At 57.6% G+C, this 27065-nt stretch overlaps 1 protein-coding gene across 8 annotated transcripts in view; it reads right to left on the bottom strand.

Moving 5' to 3' along the window:
- Positions 1–27065, bottom strand: part of UNKL (unk like zinc finger) — a 48457-nt gene that overhangs the window by 4524 nt on the left and 16868 nt on the right. For 2 of the 8 annotated variants that reach the window (XM_074381802.1, XM_074381803.1), the window contains 8 exons: positions 25107–25224; positions 22430–22514; positions 22166–22210; positions 21356–21441; positions 19046–19108; positions 13202–13376; positions 3167–3259; positions 1777–2004 (listed from right to left, as the gene is read on the bottom strand). In XM_074381802.1, coding sequence (XP_074237903.1) covers positions 1777–2004; positions 3167–3259; positions 13202–13376; positions 19046–19108; positions 21356–21441; positions 22166–22210; positions 22430–22514; positions 25107–25224 — 893 coding nt within the window. Of the gene's footprint in view, positions 1–1776; positions 2005–3166; positions 3260–13201; positions 13377–19045; positions 19109–21355; positions 21442–22165; positions 22211–22429; positions 22515–25106; positions 25225–25591; positions 27061–27065 lie in introns of those variants that run through there. The other 6 variants (XM_039478286.2, XM_074381804.1, XM_039478282.2 and 3 more) reach the window with 6 other exon arrangements.

The following is a 27065-nucleotide window of genomic DNA, read 5'->3' as shown; positions in this document are numbered from 1 at the left end:
CTCCCCACCAGATTTATGCCTTCCTGGCCACCTGAGGAGTCTCGACAGAGAGGAATTCAATTCGAGTTCCTGCGACCACATCACGAAGTGGGAGGGCCAGTGGTTCTCAGACTCCACTCCCAGGAACCCCTCACACACAGAGACTCTCAAGGACTCCAACGAGCTGTGTCCATGTGGTGACATCTGTCAACGTGTATGCAGCTTTAGACGCTGTGACCGAGCCATTTTAAATGCTACTTTAAAACAAAACTGGGCAGGCAGGGTGGCTCACGCCTGTAATCCCAGCACTCTGGGAGGCCGAGGCGGGCGGATCACTTGAGCTCAGGAGTTCGAGACCAGCCCGGCCAACATGGCGAAACCTGGTCTCTACTAAAAATACAAAAACTAGCTTGGCATGGTGGCGGGCACCTGTGCTATTTGGGAGGCTGAGGCAGGAGAATCACTTGAACCCAGGAGGTGGAGGCTGCTGCAGTGGGCCAAGATAACAGGAGCCTGGGCAACAGAGTGAGACTTTGTCTTAAAAAAACAGAAATATTTTAAATTTGGTATTGTTTCTAGGCAGGAATCTCACTGTGTTACCGAGGCTGCTCCTGAATCCCTGGCCTCAAGTGATCCACCCCGCCTCGGCCTCGCTGGGATTACAGGTGTGAGCCACCATGTTGGCCAAAAGTGTTAAGAGTTTTGGTTTGGTTTGGTTTTAGATGTAGTTTTGCTCTTGTTGCCCAGGCTGGAGTGCAATGACATGACCCCCCAGCTCCCCACAACCTCCGCCTCCCAGGTCCTAGCGATTCTCCTGCCTCACCCTCCAGAGTGGTTGGGATCACAGGCAGGTGCCACCAGTCCCGGCTCATTTTGTATTTTCAGTGGAGATGGAGCTTCACCATGTTGGCCAGGCTGGTCTCGAATTCCTGGCCTCAGGTGATCTGCCCACCTCGGCCTTCCAAAGTGCTGGGATTACAGGTGTAAGCCACCGTGCCTGGCCAAGTGTTGGTTCTTTTAAACCGCGTGTTTAAACCAAGTGTTGGGCCAGGCGCGGTGGCTCAAGCCTGTAATCCCAGCACTTTGGGAGGCCAAGGTGGGTGGATCACGAGGTCGAGAGATCGAGACCATCCTGGTCAACATGGTGAAACCCCGTGTCTACTAAAAACACAAAAAACTAGCTGAGCGTGGTGGCGCGTGCCTGTAATTCCAGCTACTTAGGAGGCTGAGGCAGGAGAATTGCCTGAGCCCGGGAAGCGGAGGTTGCGGTGAGCCGAGATCGCGCCATTGCACTCCAGCCTGGGTAACGAGAGCGAAACTCCGTCTCAAAAAAAAAAAAATTTAACAAATAGCCAGGCAGATCACAAGGTCAAGACATCGAGACCGGCCTGGCCAACATGGTGAAGGCTGGAACCTTCACCTCTACCTGGAACCCCACCTCTACTAAAAATACAAAAATTAGCCGGGCATGGTGGTGTACAGCTGTAATCCCAGCTACTCGGGAGGCTGAGGCAAGACACTCACTTGAGCCCGGGAGGTGGAGACTGTGGTGGGCCAGGGGGGATCAACCCACTGCACTCCCGCCTGGGCAACAGAGCGAGGAGACTCCACCTCCGGAAGGGCAGGGGGCGGGGGAGCATGGTAAAGTCTTTTAATGGAAAGATGCCGTGAGCATGTGCCATGTGGTTTCCCTCCGGGGATCAGGTGCGGAGGGAATCCCTCCAGGGGATCCCTGCGGAGCCCTTCACTCAGGAGGGCATCTGGGCGGGAATGCTCGCGGAGGGCGCCGGCACTCACCTAAGGAGCTGTAGGAGGCGGCTGTGGAGCCCAGTGCCCCCGGCTCGGAGCGCAGCGGCGGCGGCTGCTGGGGGGGCGTCATGGCTGAGGAGCCCGAGGGCCCCGGCAGGGGCTGGGACAGCGAGCTGAGCGGCGAGGTGGACGCAGAGGACGGCGAGTGCAGTGACGGTGCTCGGGGCAGGGAGCCGGGGATGGCGACAGGCGCAGAGCCAGCCAGCAACCTGGGACCTGGCGGGGGTGGCCCAGTGAGTCAAGGGAGTAAGGCCAGGCCTCTGCCCAAACATCCGCCCATGGGCCGGGGGCAGCCATGGAAGACGGACCCTGTAAGGCAGTGGTGGTGGGGACTCAGGGGTGGGGAGGTAGGGGTGATGGCAGGGCCAGGCCAGCAGCCGCCATCCATGGGTGTGGAGCCACAGAGCTCCAGGTAACCACATCCCTCACAGCCGGGGAAGCTACAGCCTCAAAGGGATTCTAACCAGAGGTGGGGACACAGGCATTCAATGTGGGCCCCAGAGAGGCCGGACACCCACCAGGCCCTGCCAGCCAACTCAGCCATTGGCACAGCCCTCCCAGCACTGGTCCAGGCCCCCCGAAATGGTTTTTCTTCTTTTAAAGTCAGAAAAAGATAAACTTTTAGGCTGAAGGATGGGAATCTTGTGTGTAAGATGTTAGAATACGTTAAGATACATTTGCATCGGCCGGTTGCAGTGGCTCACATCCGTAATCCCAGTACTATGGGAGACTGAGGCAGGTGGATCACGAGGTCAAGAGACGGAGACCATCCTGGCCAAGACCCGTCTCTGCTAAACATACATAAATTAGTTGGGCCTGGTGGCACGGGCCTGGAGTCCCAGCTTCTTGGGAGACTGAGGCTGGAGAATCACTTGAACTCGGGAGGTGGAGGTTGCAGTGAGCCGAGATTGCCCCACTGCACTCCAGCCTGGCCAAAGAACGAGACACTGTCTCAAAAAAAAAAAAAAAAAGATACATCTATACTGGTGTGGATCACTTGTCTACAATGTTAATGTATTTTGTATACAAAGTAAATGTTTGTCCTCAGGGGACCTTCACAACCTTCCTCAGGAAAAGCCCTACCTGTCTCTGCAGGGCCACTTTGCTGGGACAAAGGGGACCTGGGAAAGGAGAGAGAGGCGCTGAGGAGTCCACATGCAGGGGAGAGGAGTGGAAGTGAGGGAGAGGTACTGCCAGAAGGGGACCCTCCCACCCCAAAACCAGAGATGAAGTCTTGCCCTGTGACCCAGGCAGCAGTACAATGGTGCAATCTCGGCTCACTGTAGCCCTGACCTCCCGAGCTCAAGCGATCCTCCTGCAAAGCGCTCAGGAGTTCAGCAGCTGGAGGAGCAGGGCCTCAGGTCCTCCACACCCTCACCTGCTGGTCCCAGGTCGTGGCCGTCTTGCTCTTCCAGATCCTTCTCTAGGGATGCAATATTCACGTCACTAAGATGTAGATCTAACGCAGAACCTGTCAACAGAGGCCGCCATCATCCACAGGCCCCCAGGTGCTGCAGAGCTCAGAAGCCTAGCTGAGGACGACGACCGTCCTCCTGAGCTTCGAGACCCAGGGCAGGAGGCATGGAAGTTGCTTGAGGAGCCTTGGAAGGACACCCCCACCCCATCTGTGCAGCCCCCAGCAGGCAGCAGGAGGCTTGGCTCTACCAGTGGCAGAAAGCATGTGCTCAGACAGACGCCAGGCACTGCACCCCAGCAGCTGGGCCCTTGCCTCCCACACGCTGCTGCTGCTGCTGCCCCTCACAGTCTAAATACCTAAGCACGTGTTAGCCTCTGACCAAGTGCACACTTGACTGTGTAAAAAACTTGCTGGGAGGCTGATTTCATGTGCAGTTTCATGCAGAGCACTGAGACTCAGATCCCACCGCTCAAGATGGAGTGGGCCTACCTGGCCAGCCCTGCCTCCCTCTGCTGTCCCCACCTGTCCCTGCAGGCCGTGGGGCTGCCTTCCCTCCCAAGTCCCCACCCCTCACCCCAAGCAGCGGGAAGCAGTGACCCCAGTGCCCCTTCCTATAATTAGGAAGCCGTCTTGGGGAGGCTGAGCTCAGGCCACCAGCCCTGAAGCCACAGCTCTTCTTGAAATTGCGCAGCCTCCGCACAGAAGTTGACTTATGGGGTGGGGTATGGCTGGAGGGCCTGGGATCTGAGAACCCTCAAGCCCCGTGGAGCAGCCAGGGCACTGCTGCAGCTGCAGGAGTTCCGGGACACACCCTGTGGGACAGCACCGCCTCCCAAACCCAGTGTAGCGGCCAGCACCAAAGGACACCTCAGCAGCACAAGCCTCCACAATGGTGCCCTCCGCCCGCCAGCCCACCTTTGCGTCCACCCTCCCACATGCGCTGTGTGGGGTCTCTCTGGGGGGCCCTGCCCTGTCACCCCTGCTGGTTTCAGGTTCTTGGACCCCAACTAATGCCTGGTACTGGACTGTGTGCTGCTGAGTCCTGCACTGAGACAGGCAGAGCCACCCCTGCCTATCCCTGAAGGGCCCCAGACCCCTGTCCTCCTGTCCTCACCTGGGACAGGTGGTCCCTCCGTGGCCCCAGGCAACTGTACCCCAGGGGGATGCTGTCAGACCCGACTGTGGGGATCAGTGTACCGGGAACCCCCAGCCTGGCCAGCTGCTGCCTGGTGCTGGGTTCAGACCAGGTGGGGCCCAGAGGGAACAGAGAGGCGGTCACTGCCCCCCACCTACCCAGCATCCAGTCCTGCCCTCACAGGGCTCTTGCAGCCTCACTCCCCCACCCCACCCCACCCCACCAGGGCTGGGACTCCCGGGACCTGATCCTGGTGCCCATGTCAGGGTGACAGCAGGTTCGCCACACCGGGGGTGTCCCGGCAAACAGCTGGACAAACAAGGACTCGGCGGCTGAGGGACAAAACCCACTCTGCCAGGGAAGAGGGCTGGGACCCTTCCAGACAGTGCCAGCGTCATCGTCACGAAGGACAGGAGGGATGCCTTCCGAAGAAGGACGAGGCCCCAGCCACACGGGAGACTGGTGGGGAACGCAGTGTGGGGCCCAGCCTCAGCATGTGGCCTGTACCCCACTCTCCATCCAGGCTTCCCCCTGGAACCAGCCAGCATCAGTCAGCGCCACGGGGACCACATTAGCAAGCGCAGGGAGGCCGCTTGCCCGAGGCCTGGTGCTCGGTGGCAACACGCTCCAAGCTCCCCCTGCAGTCAGGACACCCTCGTGCCTCGGTGGTGGCCCGGCAGTACACGACCCATCGCGCACAGGCTGGCGTGGATATGGCACTGCCTGGCAGGTCCGGGACTCTTCACCCCGAATCTGGACCCCCTCAGCAGCCACACTGCGCCAAGACAGCACTCCACCACCCAGAGCAGCAGATGGGAGGAATCTGGCTCAGGGTGGACGCGGGACTCCAGAGGCCACAAAGCAGAGGCCACCCCCACCCCACTCCACAGCACCACCCCAGACCACAGCCAACCCTCAGCCACACACCAGCATCGAGGGAATTTCCAAGCTACAGAGCTACCTGGCAATGCGGTCCTTCCCCATCCCGTCACACAGAGGCAGCAGCAGAACCCGATCCCCCGGCCATCCGACAGGGCACACAGTGCATGGGACAGCCATCTCCACTCCCAAGGAGACACCGTTGAAATGAAACTTTTAGGAACTTCTGAAGGTCTTATCCAGAAACTAGAGGAATAGGTTGGGGGTGCAAGAAGCCAGGCCAAGACCCCCTGGGGACCAGGAACCCACAACAGCAGCCGCGAAGGCCTTGGCCCTCGAGGCTGTTCATCAGTGGAGCCAAAGGCAGGCCCCCGGCTGGCAGCACCCACAGCCATGCAGTCTTCTTCCCATTCGCGACACCCACCGTGGCCTGCAGGATGGCCAGCCCTGCTGGTCCCTGTTACCCGGCTGATGCCCTTGACCATTGCGGAAGCAGGCGTGACATCAAAGCCTGACTGAAACCGTGCTGAGCAGCACAGAGCCGAGACGCTGGAGACAGCAACAGAGGACCAGGCACTGAACAGCCTCACACAGGCGGCTCCAAGGCCCGGAGTCTCAGACACACAGTCGGCAGGGCCGCCTCCCTCTTCCCTCCTCCTTCCTCCCTCCAGGGCCTGGGGTGCTCCTCCTCCTCCTCCTGGCGTCCATCCTCCTTCATGGCTGGCAGCCCCATGGATCCAGTGCCTGCCTCTGTTCTGTGGGTTATCTCTTCAGAGTGTCTGTGTGCAAGTTTCTTCTTATAAGGAGACTGGTCACTGGCTTAGGGTCCCACCCTACCGGACTCACTGTAAGCTGATTACGAGGACCCTGCAGTAGCACCCCCAAATTTGTAACGGGGGGATACATTCCAAGACCCCCGTGGACACCTGATGTGGCAGACAGCATGAGACCCCCTATATACCAGGTTTTTTCCTATACGAACATCCCCATTTGTGTATCAGGCCCAATAAGAGATTAACAAGATTAACTAGTAACATAGACGGATTTCAGCCTTGCATAGTAATAAAAGTTACGTGAACGACAAAATGTCCTCCTGTATTGTACCACCCTGAATTCAGACCTCACACCAGTAACCGAGACCATGGACAGCCAACCCTGGGAACAGGACCTGACGTGTTTCCACATAACATCACGTTCCCAGGCAAGGGGCCTGCAGCTCAGATGCATCTCCAGCCCACGCACCCCTCCCCCCCCAAAGAATCTTGCTCTGTTGCCAGGCTGGAGTGTAGTGGGGCAATCTCAACTCACTATGACCTCTGCCTTTCGGGTCCGGCGATTCTCCTGCCTCAGTCTTCCGAGTAACTGGGATTACAGGCACGCGCCACCATGCCTGGCTAATTTTTGTGTTCTCAGTAGGTGTGAGGTTTTACCATGTGAGCCAGGCTGGTCTCACCTTGACCTTGTGATCTGCCTGCCTCAGCCTCCCAAAGTGCTGGGATTGCAGACATAAGCCACCATACCTGGCCTCAGATGCATCTTTTAGGGTACATAATTCAACCCAGGACATGGAGGCCACCTGAGATGCCCCTGCTGGTCCTGCCTGTCCTCCACAGGGACCCCAGGCCCCTCAGACTCTGGACCAACAGATCTGCCCCCTGATGTACACAGTCCTCCCTCCCTGAGCCCTCCCTCAGGGAGGAGACCCCCACCTCTGACCAGCCTGCACTCCCCCTGCAGTTGTTTCTGGGGCCTCCTCACAACTTGTTCAGCCTAACACCACCGGGGCCCTTCCCTCCAGCCCTGCACCTGGTGCCCTGAATTGCCTCTGGTCACAGCACCAGCCTCCCCCCAGGCCCAACCCCATGCTCACCCTCCTCCCTGGGGGCTGGCAGCCTCTCCTGTGATCTGGACCCATCCAACAGTGGCTCTGCAACCCGAGCCCAGATGTCTTGGACGTCCCTCAGAGGGCGGCCACAGCCCTCCCTCCTCTCTGGCAAAGGATCCCTCTATTACGCGGCCTTCACAGACACCGTGTGTGCAGGCGCCTCCAGGAAGCTGGCACTGCAGGATCCCCTCCTCAGGGGCTGCTTGCTGGCCAGGCCCTGATAGGAACACTGAGCTCCTCCTCCTTCAGCCCACACTCACTGAGGCCCATGCCCAGTCTTCATGCGTCACAGGAGTGACCTTCCTTCTATAAAAACCTCATTGAGGCCCGAGTCCTGGCCTGCAAGAAAGAAGGGAGCTTGTACCCTCACGTATGCCAGTAAACCATACCAGGGCTCTAGACAAACTAACCCACTGAGGACAGGCACCAACCCCCTACCGCAGGCCTGCCCCACAGCCCCCTGGTGCTCCCATGCTGGGACTAGATGACGGGGAGGGCTGAGCCATCTGTGCCCGGTCAGCTCAGCTAGGCTTAGGAACCTGGACTTGCCCTCTGCACCCAAGTCCCAGAATCAGGATGAGGCAGACCCTTGAGAGCTCACCGTTCCTCACACCTGGAGAGATCCAGAAACTCATCATGAAAAGCAAAGATACAAAGGAGCTGGGAGGGACAGGATCAGAGGCACCTTTTCGCCCCTGGAAGTGAGTTAATTACCCCAGGACCTGTGAGTAAACTCGGCACCAAGGCACCCCCGACCAGGTGTGAAGGGCGCAGCACACGAGGGACTGCCTTCACTGCGCACCTGACAAACTGCGGCTCCCACTCAGCTGAGGGTGGCAGCCACCACCTAACTCAGCCAAATCACTTGCACTGGAGCCCGGGAAGCCACCTGGAGAAGGGGATGTTTGGGAAGCATCTGACAGCCCCCAAGACACTCTGGCCCTGCTTCAGAGCCAGGTACCCCTAATCCAAAGAGGGCCCCAGGGAGGGTCCCAGGAGGCTCCACCATCCTTAGGGGCTCACTCCCTGATAGCTGGCGGGGAGCCAGCTGCTGCACCGTGCTGACCCAGTTTCCAGCCTCCCCCACCTCACCTCACTGTTCCAAGGTCAGACCCAAATCTTCTGAAACATCTGCAAACAAAGAGCTGACCCTTGTGCAGAGGCAAAATTTAGGTGACGCTGGTTACCTAAGCGAGAACAGCTGGGCCAAGCACCTGACCCAGAACCAGTCCCGCCAGGCCAGGCTGTCTCAGCTCCCAGAGTTAGTTAGGAAACCCCGGCCCCCGCTGAGTCACGGCCACACAGCCGGGCTCCGCCGTGACACAGCACATTCAAGGCGCTGCGGTCCCCCGGGGTCAGGGACACCCGAGGACAAGCTACAGACCACTCGGAACTCGGGCCAGGGCGGGGACTGCCCCAATGCCAGCGAGCAGAGTGCAGGCTGGGCACGGCCAGGACGCAGATTTCAGCCCTCTCCTGCCCGGCTCCCCGGAACTCTCCTGCCCGGCTCCCCTGCCCTCTCCTTGCCCGCCCCTGCCTCCCTTGCCAGCCTCTGCTTCCCCTCCCGTCCCCTGGGCCCGGCCCCACCCCGACCCCGCCTCGGTAGGGGACGCAAGAGGCCCGGACCAGCGCTGACAAGCGGCGAGTGCCCGGCAGAGACAAGTTCCGAGGTGGCGGCGCCTTCGCCTCGCTCCGGGCCTCTAGAGAAGCTCGGACCCACCCCGCGGCGGTCACACCCGGCTCCGGGACGCGGGGACGCACCTGGGGGGCGCACCTGGGGGACGGCCGGCTCCTGAGCGCCGAGTAGAGAGACTCACACCTTGACGGCGCAGGGCTGCCTAGCACCCGGGCCGCCGCCGATGCTGACTCACGATCTGCGGCCGCCCCGCACCGCCGCCGGGGATTCAAACCCGGCCCGCGCCCCGCCCTCGCCGCGCTGGCACCGCCCCGCAGCGCGCCGGCCACGCCCACCCGTCCGCCCCGCCCTCCCCGCGCTGGCACCGCCCCGCAGCGCGCCGGCCACGCCCACCCGTCCGCCCCGCCCTCGCCGCTCCGGCCCCGCCCCCCGCTCCGGCCCCGCCCCGCCGCACTGGCCCCCGCCCCCCGCACCGCCCTCCCCCAACTTTACACCCTACCCGGGCGTACCCTGCCCCCGCGGCTCCTGGCCCCGAGCCGGGCGGGCTGGCGGATGGGCGCGGACAGCGAAGGACAGGGGTCTTCAGGCGAATCGCCCCAGAGCCGCTCCACTGCCCAGCCCTTCCTGCCCTGCCCACCTGCACCTGCGGCGGCTCCTGGCGGACTCAAGTAGAACACGCTGGACCCAACACAAGCGCTCGCGGGGGCGGCGTGACCTGGACCCGTTGCCTCCCCTGCAGAACTCCCCTCCCTCCCAAGTCCGCGTGCCCGCCCAGCTCCATCTAAACGCGGGATAATGAGCTCACAGGTCACTGTTAGAATCTGAAACCTGTTCCTACAAAGTGGAAGGTGAAGGAAAATGGAACCTATCGGATGACCCTGAAATGACTCCACTCAATCCCTTAAATACAGAATCCGCTCACTCTTCTACTCCAGGCTTCAGTCATAGCACAACCTGAAGGAAATTCCACTATTAACACAAGGAAAAAACGACCCAGTCTACACCTGCTTCGCCTAACACCCTCTGCAACAGCTAATAAAATGCGCAGCAGGTAGGTAGGTAGGCAGGCAGGCAGGCAGGCAGGCAGGCAGGCAGGCAGGCAGGCCTACACCTGGGGCCAGGCAGGCCTGAGCGCCGTGGGCGGGGAATCCCTGAGCCTGGGGTCAGCGGGCAGCTCTGGGGACACTGCCTCCTGTACCTGCGGCTCCTGCAGGGCTGTAACTTCACAGCGATGCCACGGGCATGGACAGAAGAAAAAAATCAGGCTGCCATTGGGTGGCAAAGCTCACAATTTCAGCTGCAGCAGCAACAATACATTGCCTGTAACTAAGGCAGTGTCAATCCCGAAAAAAAAAAATCCACCTGTTCACCTCTGAGTAGTTGGTTCAGGAATTTTTTTTTTATTTTCTTAGAGACTCTGTCACCCAAGCTGGAGTGCAGTGGCATGATCTCAGCTCACTGCAACCTCCACCTCTCTGGTCCAAACAATTCTGGTGCCTCAACCACCTGAATGTCTGGGATTACAGGCATGCACCACCAGGCCCAGCTAATGTTTGTATCTTTAGTGGAGACAGTGTCTCACAATATTGGCCAGGCTAGTCTTGAACTTCTAACCTCAGGTGATCTGCCTGCCTCGGCCTCCCGAAGTGCTGCAATTACAGGTGTTAAGCCACTGCTCAGGACTCAGGAAATATTTAAGTCAATGAAAGTTAATATGCTTCAAGATCGAGAGTTACATCCTGAAACAGTTGAAAATGTGCCTCAGATATTAAAGAATGGCAGGAAAAATTACTACAAATGTGCAAAGTCCAGTCTATCTGAAGGTGTGCTATGCATGGGCAGCCAGGCCTCTGTCAAGCACACACACCTGGTTCTGTTTTCCACCTGAGTGGGCAGAGTGGAAAGAGGGTCTCACTTATTTGAGATTTAATTTTCCTAAATATTTTTGTTGTGCTGGAATTCTACCATTACTACTTTTAGGTTGGGGAAGAGAAACTTTATTTAAAAAACAATGTTTTTGTTTAAAAAAAATAAATCAATCCTGGCCAGGCATGTTGGCTCACGCCTGTAATCCCACCACTTTGGGTGGCCAAGGCAGCAGATCACCTCAGGTCAGAAGTTCGAGACCAGTCTGGCCAACACAGTGACACCCGTCTCTACTAAAAATACAAAAATTCGCCGGGTGTGGTGGCTGGTGCCTGTAATCCCAGCTACTCGGGAGGCTGAGGCAGAACTGCTTGAACCCTGGAGGCGGAGGTTGCAGTAAGGTGAGATTGCACTGCAGCCTGGGCAACAGAACTAGAAGGGGAAAAAAAAAAAAAACCTGCTCAGAGGCCAGACCCTCATGGGGCTTTGGCCACTGTGTGACCTCTAAGTTTCTGAGGGGATGGGTGAATTTCAGGGTGTGATTTAGCAAGATCCATGGCCCTGGGTTACACAGCAATGTCAGATTGAAACCAGCATGTTCTAGCTGGGCCCGGCTGCAGCTATACGCGGGAGACTAATGCAGGAGGGTGGCCTGCGCCCGGGGTTTGAGGCTGCAGCGAGCTGCCTGCACCACTGCACTCCTGCCCGGGCCACAGAGTGAGACCCTGACTCAAAACGTAAAACCCCAAAACGCACAAAACAAACTCAGGGAAGGCCGTCACCTGTGCTGGCCTCCAAGTTCTCTACCCCTGGGCTGCCTGGAACGGGATGGGGGTGGGGACCGCAGCATATTCAATTCATGAGACCTCTCTGGTTCAAGAGAACACCACGGATGCCCCAGTTTCAAGCTGTAATAAAACATGTGCACTTGTTTCTGCACGAGAGAAACATAACACAGCGATACCACCCGTGAAGTTTTACAGCGTTAAAAACACCCTTTAAGGTGAAGCCCCAACAGGACTCATCTCACATCCCGTACTTCCTCCTCCAAAGGCCCCAAAAGAAGAAGGTAATTTTCAAAACAGACCGCAAGGCGGAATTTCAGTTGTGTCCTCAAACAGGTGAGGCCGCCAGGCTGAGGCAGAAGTGAGGAGCCCTTCCCGGGCAGGGCAGCCCAGGGCTCCCAGCCAGTGAGGAGGAAACACAGGCAAACACTGCCCGCGCCTGTGCCCCCGCCCCGACAGAGCCCAGCACCAGTGCTGCGGCCATCCACGATTCCCGCTCTCCCCAGGGCCTTCTGAGGGAGGGAGAGGCCTGGATTCAGCAGGCCTGTGTTCTCTGGAAGACACGCAATGGAGCCCACAAAACACCAGGGCTGTGAAGGGGAGATTCTCAAGGCCACAGAAGGTCCCGGTGTTTGGGCAAGTGACCCTTTAAAAAATGCAGGCCAGGTTCACACCTGTAACCCCAGCACTTTGGGATGCCCAGATGGGTGGATCACGAGGTCAGGAGTTGAGACCAGCCTGGCCAACATGGTGAAACTCCATCTCTACTAAAAACACAAAAACTAGTCAGCCATGGTGGCGCATGCCTGTAATCTCAGTTACTCAGGAGGCTGAGGCAGGAGAATGACTTGAACCCAGGAGGTGGAGGTTGCAGTGAGCTGAGATCACACCACTGCACTCCACTCCGGATGAAAGAGCGAGACTCCATCGCAAAAAACAAAAAATGCACACACACGGAAGAAAACCGCAAAGGCCTCGGCTCAGCCCCAAGCGAATGCAGGGGCGGGAAGGCCCAGCAGCAACACAGGCTAAGAGCTGTGTCCAAAAGATGCACCTGGGTGGCAGAGGTGCTGAGCGCAGGGCCTTGGGGGCCCGAGGGCCGTCGTGGGGCCTCAGGAGCTGCACCTGGCTTTCCTCGCCGACACCACTCAGGATGAGACTGCTCTAGTGTCCTGCTAAGGTGCCATCTGTGGCCTAAGTGGCCCCTGGGAAGAGTCTCTCCTCGAAGCTGGCGGCGTCCAGGCCTTCATGGGTGGAGCTGCCGGGGGCCTGCAGCTGGGCCCGAGCAGGTCCGTGCAGGGCAATGACCAGCAGCTGTGGCTGTCAGGCAGAAGTCTCTGCAGATCTGGCCACCCAGCCACCTCATGCACTGACGTGGGCCCTGACAGTGCTGAGGTCCCACTCCGAGACCCAGAGTGTGCCCGTGCAGGCACTGTAGCAAGGGCCCACCATGTGGCCCTGCCAGCCGTGTCCTCCTAGTCCCACGCCCAGCTCCCACGACTCCCAACATCTCTCAGCAGCCTCCCTGTTCTCAGTCCCTGGGCCGGGCGGCACCCACTCTGCCTGGCTCCTGGAAAGCTCTTCGTCCCCAGGGCCCGTGGCACCCAGGCTGGGAGCCTCTCTGAGCCAAGGCTTGTTTTCAGAACCACAAGTGCAACACGACCAAAGTGACAGACGATGGAAAACATGCATCTGGTTTCTCTACAAAACGATTCTGCAACATGTCCTGAAATGGAGGCACTGTTGCTGAAAAGCTACAGCCTGGGCACAGAAGGAGGTCAGGGAGAAAGGAGGAGGGCACCAGACTTACCGAGGACGGCCTCCACGGTGCTGCCGGGGCCGAGCGGGAGGGTGCGGGCGGAGGGCACGGGCAGCGCGGTGGGGGAGGAGCTGCCGGAGCCGGCGCTGGACGCCAGGCTGGACGCCACACTGGAGCTCACGCTGGGGGTCGGCGGGTGGACCGCTGCAAACACAGCCAGGTGGTTCTGTTCAAAGACACAAACACCATGAGCAAGCGCCCCTGCGTGGAGGAGGCGTGCGACGTCAGCACCCTGCAGAAAGCACTGCAGGACGCCGCAGACTTCCACACCTGAGTGAGGCCCAGGGAGAGCTTCCCCGGGCCTGGAGGGACGCTGACAGCACCGAGGAGCGACACCAGGGCAGGCAGAACAGGGGCTACAGCGTACCAGAGATAGGCACAGGCACCTCTGGGAAGCATCTCATGAGTTTTTCTGCAGACAAGGTTTCAGGAGTAGACATTTGCCAGTAAAATGAATCCGGCAGGTGCAGAAAGATGTGTCACAGGCCAGGGGCCTGCCAGCCCCAGGGATAAGCCCTGCAGTCTGCCTGCCCTTCTCCCTACTTCCTGGGTGCCCCTGCCCCGGCTCTCGGCCAGGACTGGCTCCTGGGCACCTTGGGGCTCCCAGAGACACGTCCTCCCGGGGACTTCAGTAGAGACCCAGCACCACTTCCAAAAACATCCATAGTGTGGTCCTGTGACCTTGTTACCGGGGAAAGTAAAACATGGGGCAGTTCACAAGATCTACATTTGGAGAATAACAGATCAAAAGAAAAAGAACAAGCACACAGAGCAGTGGTGAATAAAAACCCAGTAACAGGAGGACGCTGGAAGCAGGAAACACCCAATACAAACGACCCACCACGGAGCTGCAAAGCCAGATGTCACATCACACAGTGGCTGGAGTGTCTAGAGAGCTATCTAGGAGGTCGCTGCAAAATACAGTCACGGGGAGGGCACTGAACACAAGAAAACACCAGACACAAATGACCCAGAGCGATTACCTATGAGGTCACTACAAACAAAATCAAGCACCAAAAGCTGGATTAGAGTAAGTTTCTGGCCAGGCGTGGTGGCTCATGACTGTAATCCCAGCACTTTGGGATGCCAAGATGGGCAGATTACTGGAGGCCTGGAGTTCGAGACCAGCCTAGCCAACATGCAGAAACTCTGTCTCTACTAAAAAATACAAAAAAACGTAGCCAGGGCCAAGCATGGTGGCTCATGCCTATAATCCCAGCACTTTGGGAGGCCAAGGCAGGCGGATCACCTGACTTCAGGAATTCAAGACCAGCCTGACCAACATGGTAAAACCCCATCTCTACTAAAAATACAAAAAATTAGCTGGGCATGGTGACATGCGCCTGTAACACCAGCTACTCGGGAGGCTGAGGCAGGAGAATCACTTGAACCTTGGAGGTGGAAGTTGCAATGACCTGAGATCACACACTATACTTCAGCCTAGCAACAAAGTAAGACTCCATCTCAAAAAAATAAATAGCCAGGCACTGTGGCTCATGCCTGTAATCCCAGCTTTTAGGGAGCCAGAGGCAGAAGGACAGCTTGAGCCCAGAAGTTCAAGACCTGCCTGGGCAATACAGCCAGACCCCGTTCTCCATAAAATGGAAAAAATAAATAAATAAGAACAAAAATAAATAAAATAAAAGTAGCCGGGCTTAGTGTCAGGCGCCCGTAATCTCAGCTACTCGGGAGGCTGAGGCAGGAGAATCGCTTAAACCCGGGAAGCGCAGGTTTCAGTGAGCCGAGATCACACCACTGCACTCCGGCTTGGGGGACAGAAAGTCTCTGTTTCCAAAAAATGTGAATTGCATACCGACGTATTACAGCTGAAATGGTATGATATCTGGGTTTTGCTGAAAAGTAACGCAGGCGAAGTTAACCTTGGAAGGTATGATTTTACTAGTTTGTCTGCTTAAGTAAAACTATCCGTAATAAGGAAATTTAATGTGCATTTCCAAGGGTCAGAAATCGTCCACAGACTCGTCCCCGACAAGAATGGTCCTGGCTCCAGGCTCCTGTGACCGTGGGGTCCCGCCGCCTGCACTGGCTTCCTTCTGGGTTAACAGATTTGCTCCTCAGCCCCTGGCACAGGAGGCGTGCAGAGCCCCCAGGACTGACTCAGAAAACACTCGCCTCTGGCTGCAGAGTCTGGGGACGGCCGCCAGAGCTCCCTGCACAGGGCGAGACAGGGTCTGCCCCTTCGTCCATAATCCACTTGACCTGACAGGCCCAGAGACCACTTTCCCTCAAGCCATGAAAGAAGGGACCACAGGCCACCCTGTGGGCATCAGGGACGGTAGTAACTCCTGCACCCAACACTGGTGACCCTCCCAGCCGTGCATGGCGCTGCCGACACCTCCCCCTCATCAAGCCCCCATGGTGAGCCTGTAACAGGGTTGCTGGAAGCCTCACGTTCTCCAGCAAGCAACCCAGAAACACAATGGATGGTGAGGGGCCTGGGGCCATCTCAGTGGCAACCTGCCACCACCACCCCAACAACCCTGCAGCGCTTCCTGTCCCTGCTCCAGAGCCTGAGTGTGGCCCCAGGAAGGCTGGCAGGGGCCCCCCGACAGGCATCCCGGTGACACAGCACCCAGGAGCAAAGCAGATGCCTGGGAGCTCCTTGTGCTCAGATGGCTTGGACTGGGAGAGGACTGACCTTCTCTACCAGCAAAGGACAGGGCTACCCAGGCTGTGGCCACCAGTGAGGGGCAAGTGGCATGGGGCAGTCCACCAAGGTCACTGCATCCAAGAGCTGTGACTCAGAACCAAAAGCTCAGTGCCAGCAATGCACTGCCTTCCAGAGTATGAACACCACACAGTGGCACAGCCACACAGCCTGCAGAAGCTCTCTCCCACCCCTCCCTCTCCCATCTCCTGGCAGCCCACCCCATGTCCCGGGGTCTGCGTTCTGGGCACAGTCCCTACACAAAAGCTGCCCCTGCTGAGTCAGGCTGAGGTCCACCTCATCCTGGCCCACCAGTCACCAAGAGGCCACCGCCTGGGTCACAGTAACCCCTGTGGATACCCTCCCCAGCTCCAAGAACCCTGCGGGCATCTCAGTCCTTGCCTGAACCCAAATCCAGGGCCTCACCCAGTCCCAGAGGCCACCTCCCAAATAAAGGAGAGCTGAGGGAGTCTTCCCTGGAAAGGCTCCGGGCCAACCACAAAGCCACGGACAACACTGGGGTGTGCAGGGCAGGCTGGCCCTGCCCTGGGTGGCACGGGGAGCCTGTGCCCAGCATCTGTGTCTGCACAGAGCCGAGGAATGCAGAAAGCCAAGAGGCACCACCGTGTAGGCACTACGTGTGCCCCCACAGCAACACTGGTCTGAAGGCTGTGCACAGGCTGACCCTTGGCTGAGACAGGGCCTCAGGCTCCCAGAGCACTGCCCAGCCCAGGATGAGTGCAGCGGCCTGAGACGCCAATGCCGCCTCCTTCCCGGGTGTCTGCAGGAGTGGACTCTGCCCTAGGGGCCTTCCTCTCAGCCCACAGGAGGCCATAAACCCAGAGGGACTGGAGAGGAAGCCTGAACCCTGAGTGATTCCCAAACCTTGTGCTGACTCTGCCCAGGAGCCAGCCAGGGTGATGCACATACTGTGACCTCAGTCCAAACGATGACCTGAAAATCATCCACATCCATGTCAGTCCTTGTCCTCCAAGGCATAATGACCACAGACCAGCCTGGTGTGGGGGCCCATCCACAGGAGGGCTGGACATGGTGAGAGAAGCCCGGAAAGCCCCGTGGGGACGCCGCGTCTCCACTAACACCTGCACCGCCTGCCCCATGAGGACACCGTGCCTCCACTAACCCCCACACCGCCCGCCCCGTGAGGACAGCACACTCTGGGCCACCACTGGTACTGCCTGCCTGGTTTTTTCATCACAGTGAAACATACTATAAATTGACTATGGTGACCACGTTTCAGTGTAGTCAGGGGCATGAATTCCACCCACACTACTGTGCAGCCATCACAGCACCCACCTCCAGAACTCCTCACCTCCCAGCCGGAAGCTCTGACCCAGTGGAACACTTGCCCCCTCTTCCCCCAAGCCCCCACCAAGCTACCTCCTGTGTCTGTGTATCTGACTCCACTAGAGGCCTCTGTGAGTGGAGTCACACAGGATTTTCTGTGTCTGTGAGTCTGACACGGCTAAAGGCCTCTGTGGGTGGAGTCACATGGGATTTTCTGTGTGAGTCTGACCACGCTAGAGGCCTCTGTAACTGGAGTCACGCAGGAATTTCTGTGTCTGTGAGTCTGACACCGCTAGAGGCCTCTGTGGGTGGAGTCACGTGGGATTTTCTGTGTCTGCGAGTCTGACCCCGCTAGAGACCTCTGTGGGTGGAGTCACGCAGGATTTGTCTTTCGGTGACTGGCTGTTTCAGTCAACAGTGTCTTTGTTATGCACCAAACATGTCCCCCAAATTCCTACACGGAAGCCACGACCCCTACTGTGACTAAATTTGGAGACAGGGCCTGTGAGGCATAATTAAGGTGAAATGAGTTTCTAAGCCAGGCGTGGAGGATCACACCTGTAATCCCAACACTGTTTGAGCCCAGAAGCTCAAGACCAGTCTGGGCAACATAGTAAGACCCCGTTTCTACAAAATACACAAAGATTAGCCAAGCATGGTGGTGTGTGCCTGGGGTCCTAGCTACTCTGGAGGCTGAGGTGGGAGGACTGCTTAAAGCCGGGGAGTCCCAGGCTGCAGTGAGCTGGGACTGGGCCACTGCACCCCAGCCTGGATGACAGAGCAAGACCCGGTCTCAAAAAATTTAACCAACTGTGAAAAACAATAGCAACAATGAAATGAGGTGTTAGGGGTGGGGCCCTACACGGCTGCCATTCACAGGGAGTGACCGCACGGATGCCCACGCACAGAAGGGTGACCCAGAGGACACAGGGGGAGGCAGCATCCGCACACCCAGGGGGGGCCTCAGGAGGAGCCAGCCCTGGACATCTCAAGCTCAGACTCAGTGCCCAGAACTGAGAGAATAAAGTGCTGCTGCTTTTGGTTTTTGGATTTCATTTTGAGACAGGGCCTCACTGTCACGCAGGCTGAAGTGCAGTGGCGCAATCTTGGCTCAATGCAACTTCTGCCCTCTACCTCCTGGGCTCAAGCAATTCTCCTGCCTCAGCCTCCCAAAGGTTCCAGCCTCCCTGGAACCACAGGTGTGAGCTACTGTGCCCAACCAAAACTACCTCATTCATTCATTCATTCATTTTGAGACTGAGACAGGGTCTTGCTCTGTCACCCAGGCTGGAGTACAACGGCACGATCTCAGCTCACTGCAACCTCCGCCTCCCAGGTTCAAGCAATTCTTTTGCCTCAGCCTCCCAAGCAGCTGGGACTACAGGCACGCACCACCATGCCTGGCTAATTTTTTATTTTTAGTAAAGACAGGGTTTCACCACACTGGCCAGGATGGTCTCAATCTCCTGACCTTGTGATCTGCCCACCTTGGCCTCCCAATGTGCTGGGATTCCAGGCGTGAGCCACTGCGCCCAGCCAGTTCTGCTGTTTGAACATGCCCACCTTCATCCTTCCCTCATAGCCCAAGGAAAGTAACACAGATGGGCTCTGGCGGGCCCCTCTCATTCCCCTGAGCAGAAAACGGCAGGAGGTTTTGGCTTTGTTGCTTCCAAGGTGTAATACCAATGTTTCAAACAGACAGACGTGGGGTAGAAGGAGAGAGAATTCCGTGACCAGTGGATGTTAACCAGATGGCTCTGTGAGCCGAGAGTGAGCGGAACCAAGGACGCACTAGTTCAGCCCTAGCACAATGCCGCGCCGTCAGCCACGAGGGCCGCGGGAAGCCTGGGGGGCTGTACCTGCTTGCTGTCCTGCTCACTGGCCTTCGGGCCACCCTCGGCTGGCAAGTCTCTCCGCTTGGCCTGCAACAGAAAAAAAGAGTCATATGGAGAAAAAGCAGGGAGAGGCCGGGCACGGTGGCAGATGCCTGTAACCCCAGCACTTTGGGAGGCCAAGGCAGGCAGCTCACAAGGTCAGGAGATCGAGACCATCCTGGCCAACACCATGAAACCCCACTTCTACTAAAAATACAAAAACGTAGCTGGGTGTGGTGGCGCGTGCCTATAGTCTCAGCTACTTGGGAGGCTGAGGCTGGAGAATCGTCTGAATCCGGGAGGTGGAGGTTGCACTGAGCCGAGATCACATTACTACACTGCACTCCAGTCTGCGCGACAGAGCGAGACTCACAGACACAACCTCTGCTCAGAATTTACAAATATGCTCATTTTCTTTTTTTTTTTTTTTGAGACAGGATCTCACTCTGTCTCCCAGGCTGGAGTGCAGTGGCACGACCTCCCTGGCGCACCCTATTCTCCTACCTCAGCCTCCCAGGCAGAAACACAGGTACTTGAAAAATTAGCACCCGGCTAATTTTTCAAAGCTTTTTGGAGAGATGGTCTCCCAAAAGACCATGTTGCCCAAGTGGGTCTTGAACTCCCAACCTGAAGCGATCGTCCGACCTCAGCCTCCCAAAGTGCTGGGTTTATGGTCATGAGCCACCAAAACCGGCCGAAGACACTAGATGTTGAAGGTCCCATGAAACAGAAGAGACGCCTGAATCTTCTGGCTCCCCGTCGGTTATCCTGAGTTCCATTTCTTTTTCTTTTTTTTTTTTTTTTTGAGAGGAAGTCTCGCTCTGTCACCCAGGATGGAGTGCAGTGGTGCGATCTCAACCCAATGCAACATTGGCCTACCAGGTTCAAGCAGTTATCCTGCCCCAGACTCCCAATTAGCTGGGGTTACAGGTGCGTGCCACCACACCCAGCTAATTTTTCTATTTTTAGTAGAGACGAGTTTTCTTTTTTTTTTTTTTTTTTTTTAATGAGACGGAGTTTCACTCTTGTTACCCAGGCTGGAGTGCAATGGCGTGATCTCGGCTCACCGCAACCTCCGCCTCCTGGGTTCAGGCAATTCTCCTGCCTCAGCCTCCTGAGTAGCTGGGATTACAGGCATGCGCCACCATGCCCAGCTAATTTTTTGTATTTTTGGTAGAGACGGGGTTTCACCATGTTGACCAGGATGGTCTCGATCTCTTGACCTCGTGATCCACCCGCCTCGGCCTCCCAAAGTGCTGGGATTACAGGCTTGAGCCACCGCGCCCGGCAGAGACGAGTTTTCAACATGTTGGCCAGGCTGGTCTCGAACTCCCAACCTCAGGCGATCCACCCACCTTAGCCTCCCAAAGTGCTGGGATTACAGGCGTAAGCAACTCTGCCCGGCCTGAGTTCCATTTCTTACACTTGAATGGGGCTCTCTGACTCTGGGCTGGTCTGTGTGACGGCAAGGTGCAAGCTCTGCACTCCCTGCACCAACCACAGCATTAAACCCCAAATGAAGCCATTCACCTAAGGCAGAGGCTCAGGTGAAACGGTGAGAAATAGACGAAGGGGGTCAGAGTGTGCCACCTCCAAAACATGCCACTCTTTGACAAAAAGATTATTTTGAGTTGAAGGCAGCAGACGCCGGAACAGCCCTCTGCCTTCCCTTCCTGCCCTGAAGCCGGGCGTGAATTTCCTTTGTAAAGGTACCTTCTCCCATCTCCATACCAGGAGGAGAGGCTGCAGACGGAGCCTGTGTAAACCAAACTCACTGAAGTTACTCTCGTCTTCCATCAGTTTCCCCGACAGCTTTACCTTCCTAGGAGCCCAACCCCCTTTTCTCTTTTTCTCTTTTGAAATGGAGTCTCGCTCTGTCACTCAGGCCAGAGTGCAGTGTCGAGATCTCAGCTCACTGCAACCTCCGCCTCCTGGGTTCTAGTGGTTCTCCTGCCTCAGCCTTCCGAGTAGCTGGGATTACAGGCACATGCCACCATGCCCGGCTCATTTTTGTATTTTTAGTAGAGATGGATTTCACCATGTTGGCCAGGCTGGTCTCAAACTCCTGACCTCAGGTGATCCGCCCGCCTCAGTCTCCCAAAATACTAGGATTATAGGTGTGAGCCACTGCACTCAGCCTAGTGGCAAGGATTTTTCTCGACTCTTCTAGAAGAGCTGCAAACTCCACAGACTGCCTTCGACCACACTACTGAGAAGTCATAACCATCCACATCCCTAACAGTTCCATTAAACCAAAGAACACTGGGCATCACCCTGGGAACACCGTTCACTTACGTTACCCGGCTGGCTGCTGCCGGTGGAGGCGGGACTCCCGGGGTGGAGATCGCGGCAGCCCCAGTCATTCATGATCCCCAGGCTCTCTGCAAGGACAGGGGAGCAGCGGGCTCTGAGGGCGGCTAGTGGGCGACAGTGACACGAAGAAGTCTCCACACTACATGTGAGGGTCAAGCGAATGCGGCCTTCTCACAATCACCCCTCGGGGGTGTGGCAAGAGGACGGCAGGGCTGACAGGAGACGCTGGGGCAACGGGACCCTTGGGCCTCAGCCTTAAGGTGTTCATGTGTTTAACACTAAACGCAACATTTACAATGTGAACAAGAACAGCGGCCCTCCTCACTAAAATGAAAAGCAGAAGGGAAATCTGAGCTAGTGACCACACTCACAAAAGCTGGAACCCATACCCTAGGGCTAACAGGAAGAACCCATTGGAACATGGGGGAAGGCCGAGTGGGTTCCCACTGGGGCTTGCTTCTGCTGCTGGGAACTGTTTATGGACCATGTAACCCCCAAGGCTAAGCCACATCCTCCAGACAGCTAACACGGGCTCTGGAAAGCACGCTGGCCCTGAGGCCGCCTGAGCAGCCGTTGCTCGAGGGTCTCTGCTGTCTCCTCTGCCTGGGGTGCACAGACCCCGTCACTCCACAAAGGCAGTGCTCCTGGGTGGGCGCCCAGCAGGACAGCAGGCTCAGGACAAGGCCCAGGCAGCGGTGGCAGAAGGACCCAGCTTGGAAGCCTGGGAGGCAGGTGGAGGCACCAGCCGGCTCACGCCAGGACTCAGCCTCGAGGCTCAGGGCCCCCGCGCACCTGGAGACAGCATCCCACACAGGCTCCACCAGGACTGGCCCACACCTGCGTAGAGGAAGCCCAACCTCAGGCGGCACAAACACCCTCCCACCCCAGGGGGCCTCCACGGGCAAGTCGGGGGCTCCCAGGCCCCCACCATGGTGCTGAGCTCCCACCCGCCTTCCAGGTCCACGTGGCCAGCTCCGGGTCACCAGTGACTCCAGTGAGAGTCTGCAGAGCTGCTGAGCCCGCCAAGGTGAACCTGCCACAGGGACGGCCACTCACTCTCCACGTGTGCAAAGGCGCAGAAGGGGCCGCGCGGGCAGTACCCGGTTTGGCGAATGTCGTTGCATTTCGTAGATTTGTAGATCTGGGAGGAAAATGAAATGAAGAGGCTGGATTGGAAACAGGATTCTGTGGGACGATCACAGCTGGTGTTACCCCACGGTGGAGAATTAAGCTCCAAATCGTGAAAGAGGCCCCTGAATAGAGGGGTGTGGGCCCTGCCCTCCTCCACTTGGTTCCCACATCCCTCCTCTCTGCAGAGCCGAACCACAGGAAACATGCACAGGTGTGAGGCCGTTCCCCCAGCACCTACCCTCACGTCACAGGCAAAGCCATTTCCCTGATTGGTATTTTCCGAAAGATGCACCAAATACAGAGTCTGGTATGCAGCAGACGGCTAATAAGTGACTATTAAAGGAACACATGTCTGTTCCATAGCCAGACCGTCTGCCACTTCACCCAGCGTGACAGACACTCTCAAGAGGTCAACACCACATAAGACCCGGGAAGGGACAGACCAGCCTGGAAGCACCCAGTCTGCCCTAGGAGGGCCTGGCCCAGCCCCTCCTGCTCCGCAGTTCTCAGGGAAGGACATGGCGACTGGCACAGCTGGCCCCCAGTGCCCACACCTGCCAGGAAGCCTCTCCTGACATCCAGCCTGGCCCCACCCGCTACGGCCCTCCCACCACTCAAGACACCCAGTGGGGGCTCGTTTGCTCGTTCATTTTGTTTTTTGAGACGGACTCTCATTCTTGTTACCCAGGCTGGAGTGCAGTGGCACAATCTCGGTTCTCTGCCACCTCTGCCTCCTGAGTTCAAGTGATTCTCCTGCCTCAGGCTCTCAAGTAGCTGGGACTACAGGCACGTGCCACCAACCCGGCTAATTTTTCTATTTTTAGGAGAGATGGGATTTTGCCATGTTGTCCAGGCTGATCTCAAACTCCTGACCTCACGCAATCTGCCCGCCTCAGCCTCCCAAAGTGCTGGGACAGCAGGCATGAGCCCTCTCTCCCAGCTTGTTTTTTTTTTTGTTTTTTTTTTTTTCTTTTGAGACGGAGTTTCGCTCTTGTTACCCAGGCTGTAGTGCAATGGCGCGATCTCGGCTCACCACAACCTCTGCCTCCTGGGTTCAGGCAATTCTCCTGCCTCAGCCTCTTGAGTAGCTGGGATTACAGGCACAGGCCACCATGCCCAGCTAATTTTTTGTATTTTTTTTTTTTGAGACGGAGTTTCGCTCTTGTTACCCAGGCTGGAGTGCAATGGCGCGATCTCGGCTCACCGCAACCTCTGCCTCCTGGGTTCAGGCAATTCTCCTGCCTCAGCCTCCTGAGTAGCTGGGATTATAGGCACATGCCACCATGCCCAGCTAATGTTTTGTATTTTTAGTAGAGACGGGGTTTCACCATGTTGACCAGGTTGGTCTCGATCTCTCGACCTCGTGATCCACCCGCCTCGGCCTCCCAAAGTGCTGGGATTACAGGCTTGAGCCACCGCACCCGGCCCTAATTTTTTGTATTTTTAGTAGAGACGGGGTTTCACCATGTTGACCAGGATGGTCTCGATCTCTTGACCTCGTGATCCACCCGCCTCGGCCTCCCAAAGTGCTGGGATTACAGGTGTGAGCCACCGCGCCCGGCCTTGTTTTGTTTTTAATACAAATCTGAGTATGCTCCCTTGGGAGCTACGTGGCCAGGCATGAACACAGCAGCCCTGTGCCATCCAAGGAAGCACAGGCCTGGGCCCAGCCCAGGCTACCCCCTTTTGCCCCAGGAACATCTCGCCTGGGAAGAGTTGTTGTTTACCTGGGACGGGGGCCAGGCGGGAGGGTTTATCTCACTCAGGATTTATGGTACAGCTATGGGCCACGTGGTACCAGCTCTGCTCAGGGGGTGCTGGAGACCAGGGTCCACTGCAAGGACAGGCAGCCAGGCCTGTGTTACCAAACCCAGAAAAGGCCCCGGATACTGGGCTCCCGGCAGGCCCCTGGTGGCACTGCGGTGTGTGTGGTCACCAACACCCAGAATGCATGAGGCGAATCTGGGACCCTCCCCTGGGATGGACGGTGGGAAGCAGCGCCTGGGCCTCCCAGCCCACATGCCTTCCCCTCAGCTGAGGTTTTACTTTTTTCAGACAGAATCTTGCTCTGTCACCCAGGTTGGAGAGCAGTGACGCGATCTCAGCTCACTGTGACCTCTGCCTCCCGGGTTCAAGTGATCCTGGTGCCTCAGCCTCCTGAGTAGCTGGGATTACAGGTGCAAATTACCACACCCAGCTGATTTTTGTATTTTTAGTAGAGTCGGGGTTTCACCACATCAGCCAGGCTGGACTCAAACTCCTGACCTCAGGTGATCTGCCCACGCTGGTGTCCCAAAGTGCTGGCATTGACTGGCGTGAGCCCCCACACCCGGCCTGAATACGTGTTTCCACTGACATTTTCTCCCTGCTTTTTTCCCATGTGACTGTTTTTTCTGTTGCAGGCCAAGCAGAGAGACGTGCCAGCTGCGGGGGGCCCAAAGGCCAGCAAGCTGGTACAGCCCCACAGGTTCCCCACAGCCCTCCTGCCAGCCCTCCGCCAATGATAACCCTGTTCTTTCTGTGTGATGAACCACACTGCGAACACAATGGCTTCCCCTAGGCCTTCCAGCAACCCACGCCCGGGGTGGTGGGAGGGACGTACCTCGGGGTGGAACTGCTGCTCTGTGCGGGAGTGGCAATACTGGCAGCTGTCACCGCCGTCGCAGCGCGAGGGCTCCCCCCACTCATCCCCGTGCTTCACGCTGGGGCAGGGCGTGGACCTGGGGAGGAGGATGTGTCAGGGGACACTGAAGTACACAGCCACGGGGGGCCCAGGGGTATCTTGCCTCCCACCAGGAGGGGCCTTGGGCACAGGGCCCTGGAGTGACCGGTGACCCAGCTCTTCACTTATGAACATGCAGGCCGGGCCGGTGCCAGGACAGGGTCAGGAGCCCCAGGGATGCTCTTCACAGAATTTAACTTGAGTCTGGGATAGAGCCACCCTCACAGATGGAGAGCGAGGGGAAGAAACAGCCGAACCTCCCGGGGGCAGTGAGGCTAGGCGCCCAGACAGCGCAGAGCTGTCTGCTGGCCAACTTTCTATAAAATGGAAGAGAGATTTTGATCCCACAATCTGAAAATCCTCACCAATTTCAAATGCCCAATGCTCCCACTGCAATAAGCAGGGACTGCACCGCTGCACTCCAGCCTGGGCGACAGAGGGAGACTGTCTTATAAAAAACGAAACCCTCTCCTCTTGTGCAATTTCTAGCAGCTTTACTGTAACTTACGTGGATTTATGGAAGCACAATGCCTGTCGGAGAAAAGGATTTTCCTTTCCTTTCCATGACGGGCGATGACAAGAACCTGGAGACTAATGTGTGCTTTGTTCTACAGCCATTCAAGTCCCTCAACTCTGAAGCCACTTGGACAGAGAATGAATTTAAAGTGGTAAAACACGGAGGAAAGGAGGCATCCTTCCCACGGGGGGCACAGGGGCTCTCCAGGGCATTCGAGGCAGCACCAGGTCATTAAAAAGAGGAGGGTGGGCTGGGCACGATGGCTCACGCCTGTAATCCCAGCACCTTGGGAAGCCGAGTCAGGTGGATCATGAGGTCAGGAGTTCAAGACCAGACTGGACAACATGGTGAAACCCTGTCTCTACTAAAAAATATAAAAATTAGCTAGGCGTGGTGGCTCGTGCCTGTAATCCCAGCTACTTTGGAGCATGAGGTAGAACTGCTTGAACCAGGACACAGGAGGCAGAGGTTGCAGTGAGCTGAGATCACGCCACTGCACTCCAGCCTGGACTACAGAGTGAGACTCCATCTCGAACAAAAAAAAAGAGGAGGGCAGGCTATCTGCTCAAAGGAAGAGCTGGACACAGGGCTGCAGGGAGGCCAAGACCACGGCCCAGGCATCCAGACACCCTGTGGGGTCTGCCCCCTCTCCTTCCCCCAGGTGCACACTGCAGGCAGGAGGCAGGCGGGGCCAGGCACACCCAGAAGGCGGGGCTGGAGTGAGGAGGGGAGGCTTCGGAGGCAAGCAGGCTGCACGGCCCCAAACCCGGCCCCAAACCCGCGGGCCAGGCCCAGGGGATGGTCAAGGCTTAGGTGGTGGAGGAAGGTCCTGCGTGTACCCTGGGCAGGGCGACCCTTGGGGTGCAGGCCCCGGGATTCAGCCTAAGAACTGGGTGCCCTGGCCGCCAGCTATTACGAAGAGATCAATCCCAGGCGATGAGAACACCAGAGTACCTGACAGCTGGGGTGAGGAGATGGCACGCAGCCCACAGCTTGGAGAGCGAGGCTGCAACCAGAGGCATGAGTGGGGCACACGGGGGTCCCAGCTGGGCTCGGGGTCCCTCCTGCTGCGCTCCAGCCCCCTGCCTGGCAGAGGGGCCCTGGCAGGGGACTGCATGGGTGCCACTGAGCTTGGGTGGGGAGGCCAGTCCCAGGACAGGCTAGGGCCTCCACGGTGCCTCCCACAGCCGGTATGCTGGGAGACGCCTGCCCTCCCGGGAGTGACGGGGCCACAAGGCAGCCCTCCCATGAGAACCCAGGGGGAGAGCAATGCAGGCCACGGGGCGGAAAGGACACCCCCTAGCTGGGATCCTGCAGGCTCA

Source organism: Saimiri boliviensis, chromosome 12 (assembly GCF_048565385.1).
Source record: "Saimiri boliviensis isolate mSaiBol1 chromosome 12, mSaiBol1.pri, whole genome shotgun sequence".
Taxonomy (NCBI): domain Eukaryota; kingdom Metazoa; phylum Chordata; class Mammalia; order Primates; family Cebidae; genus Saimiri; species Saimiri boliviensis.
This window is presented reverse-complemented; position numbering and strand designations above follow the sequence as displayed.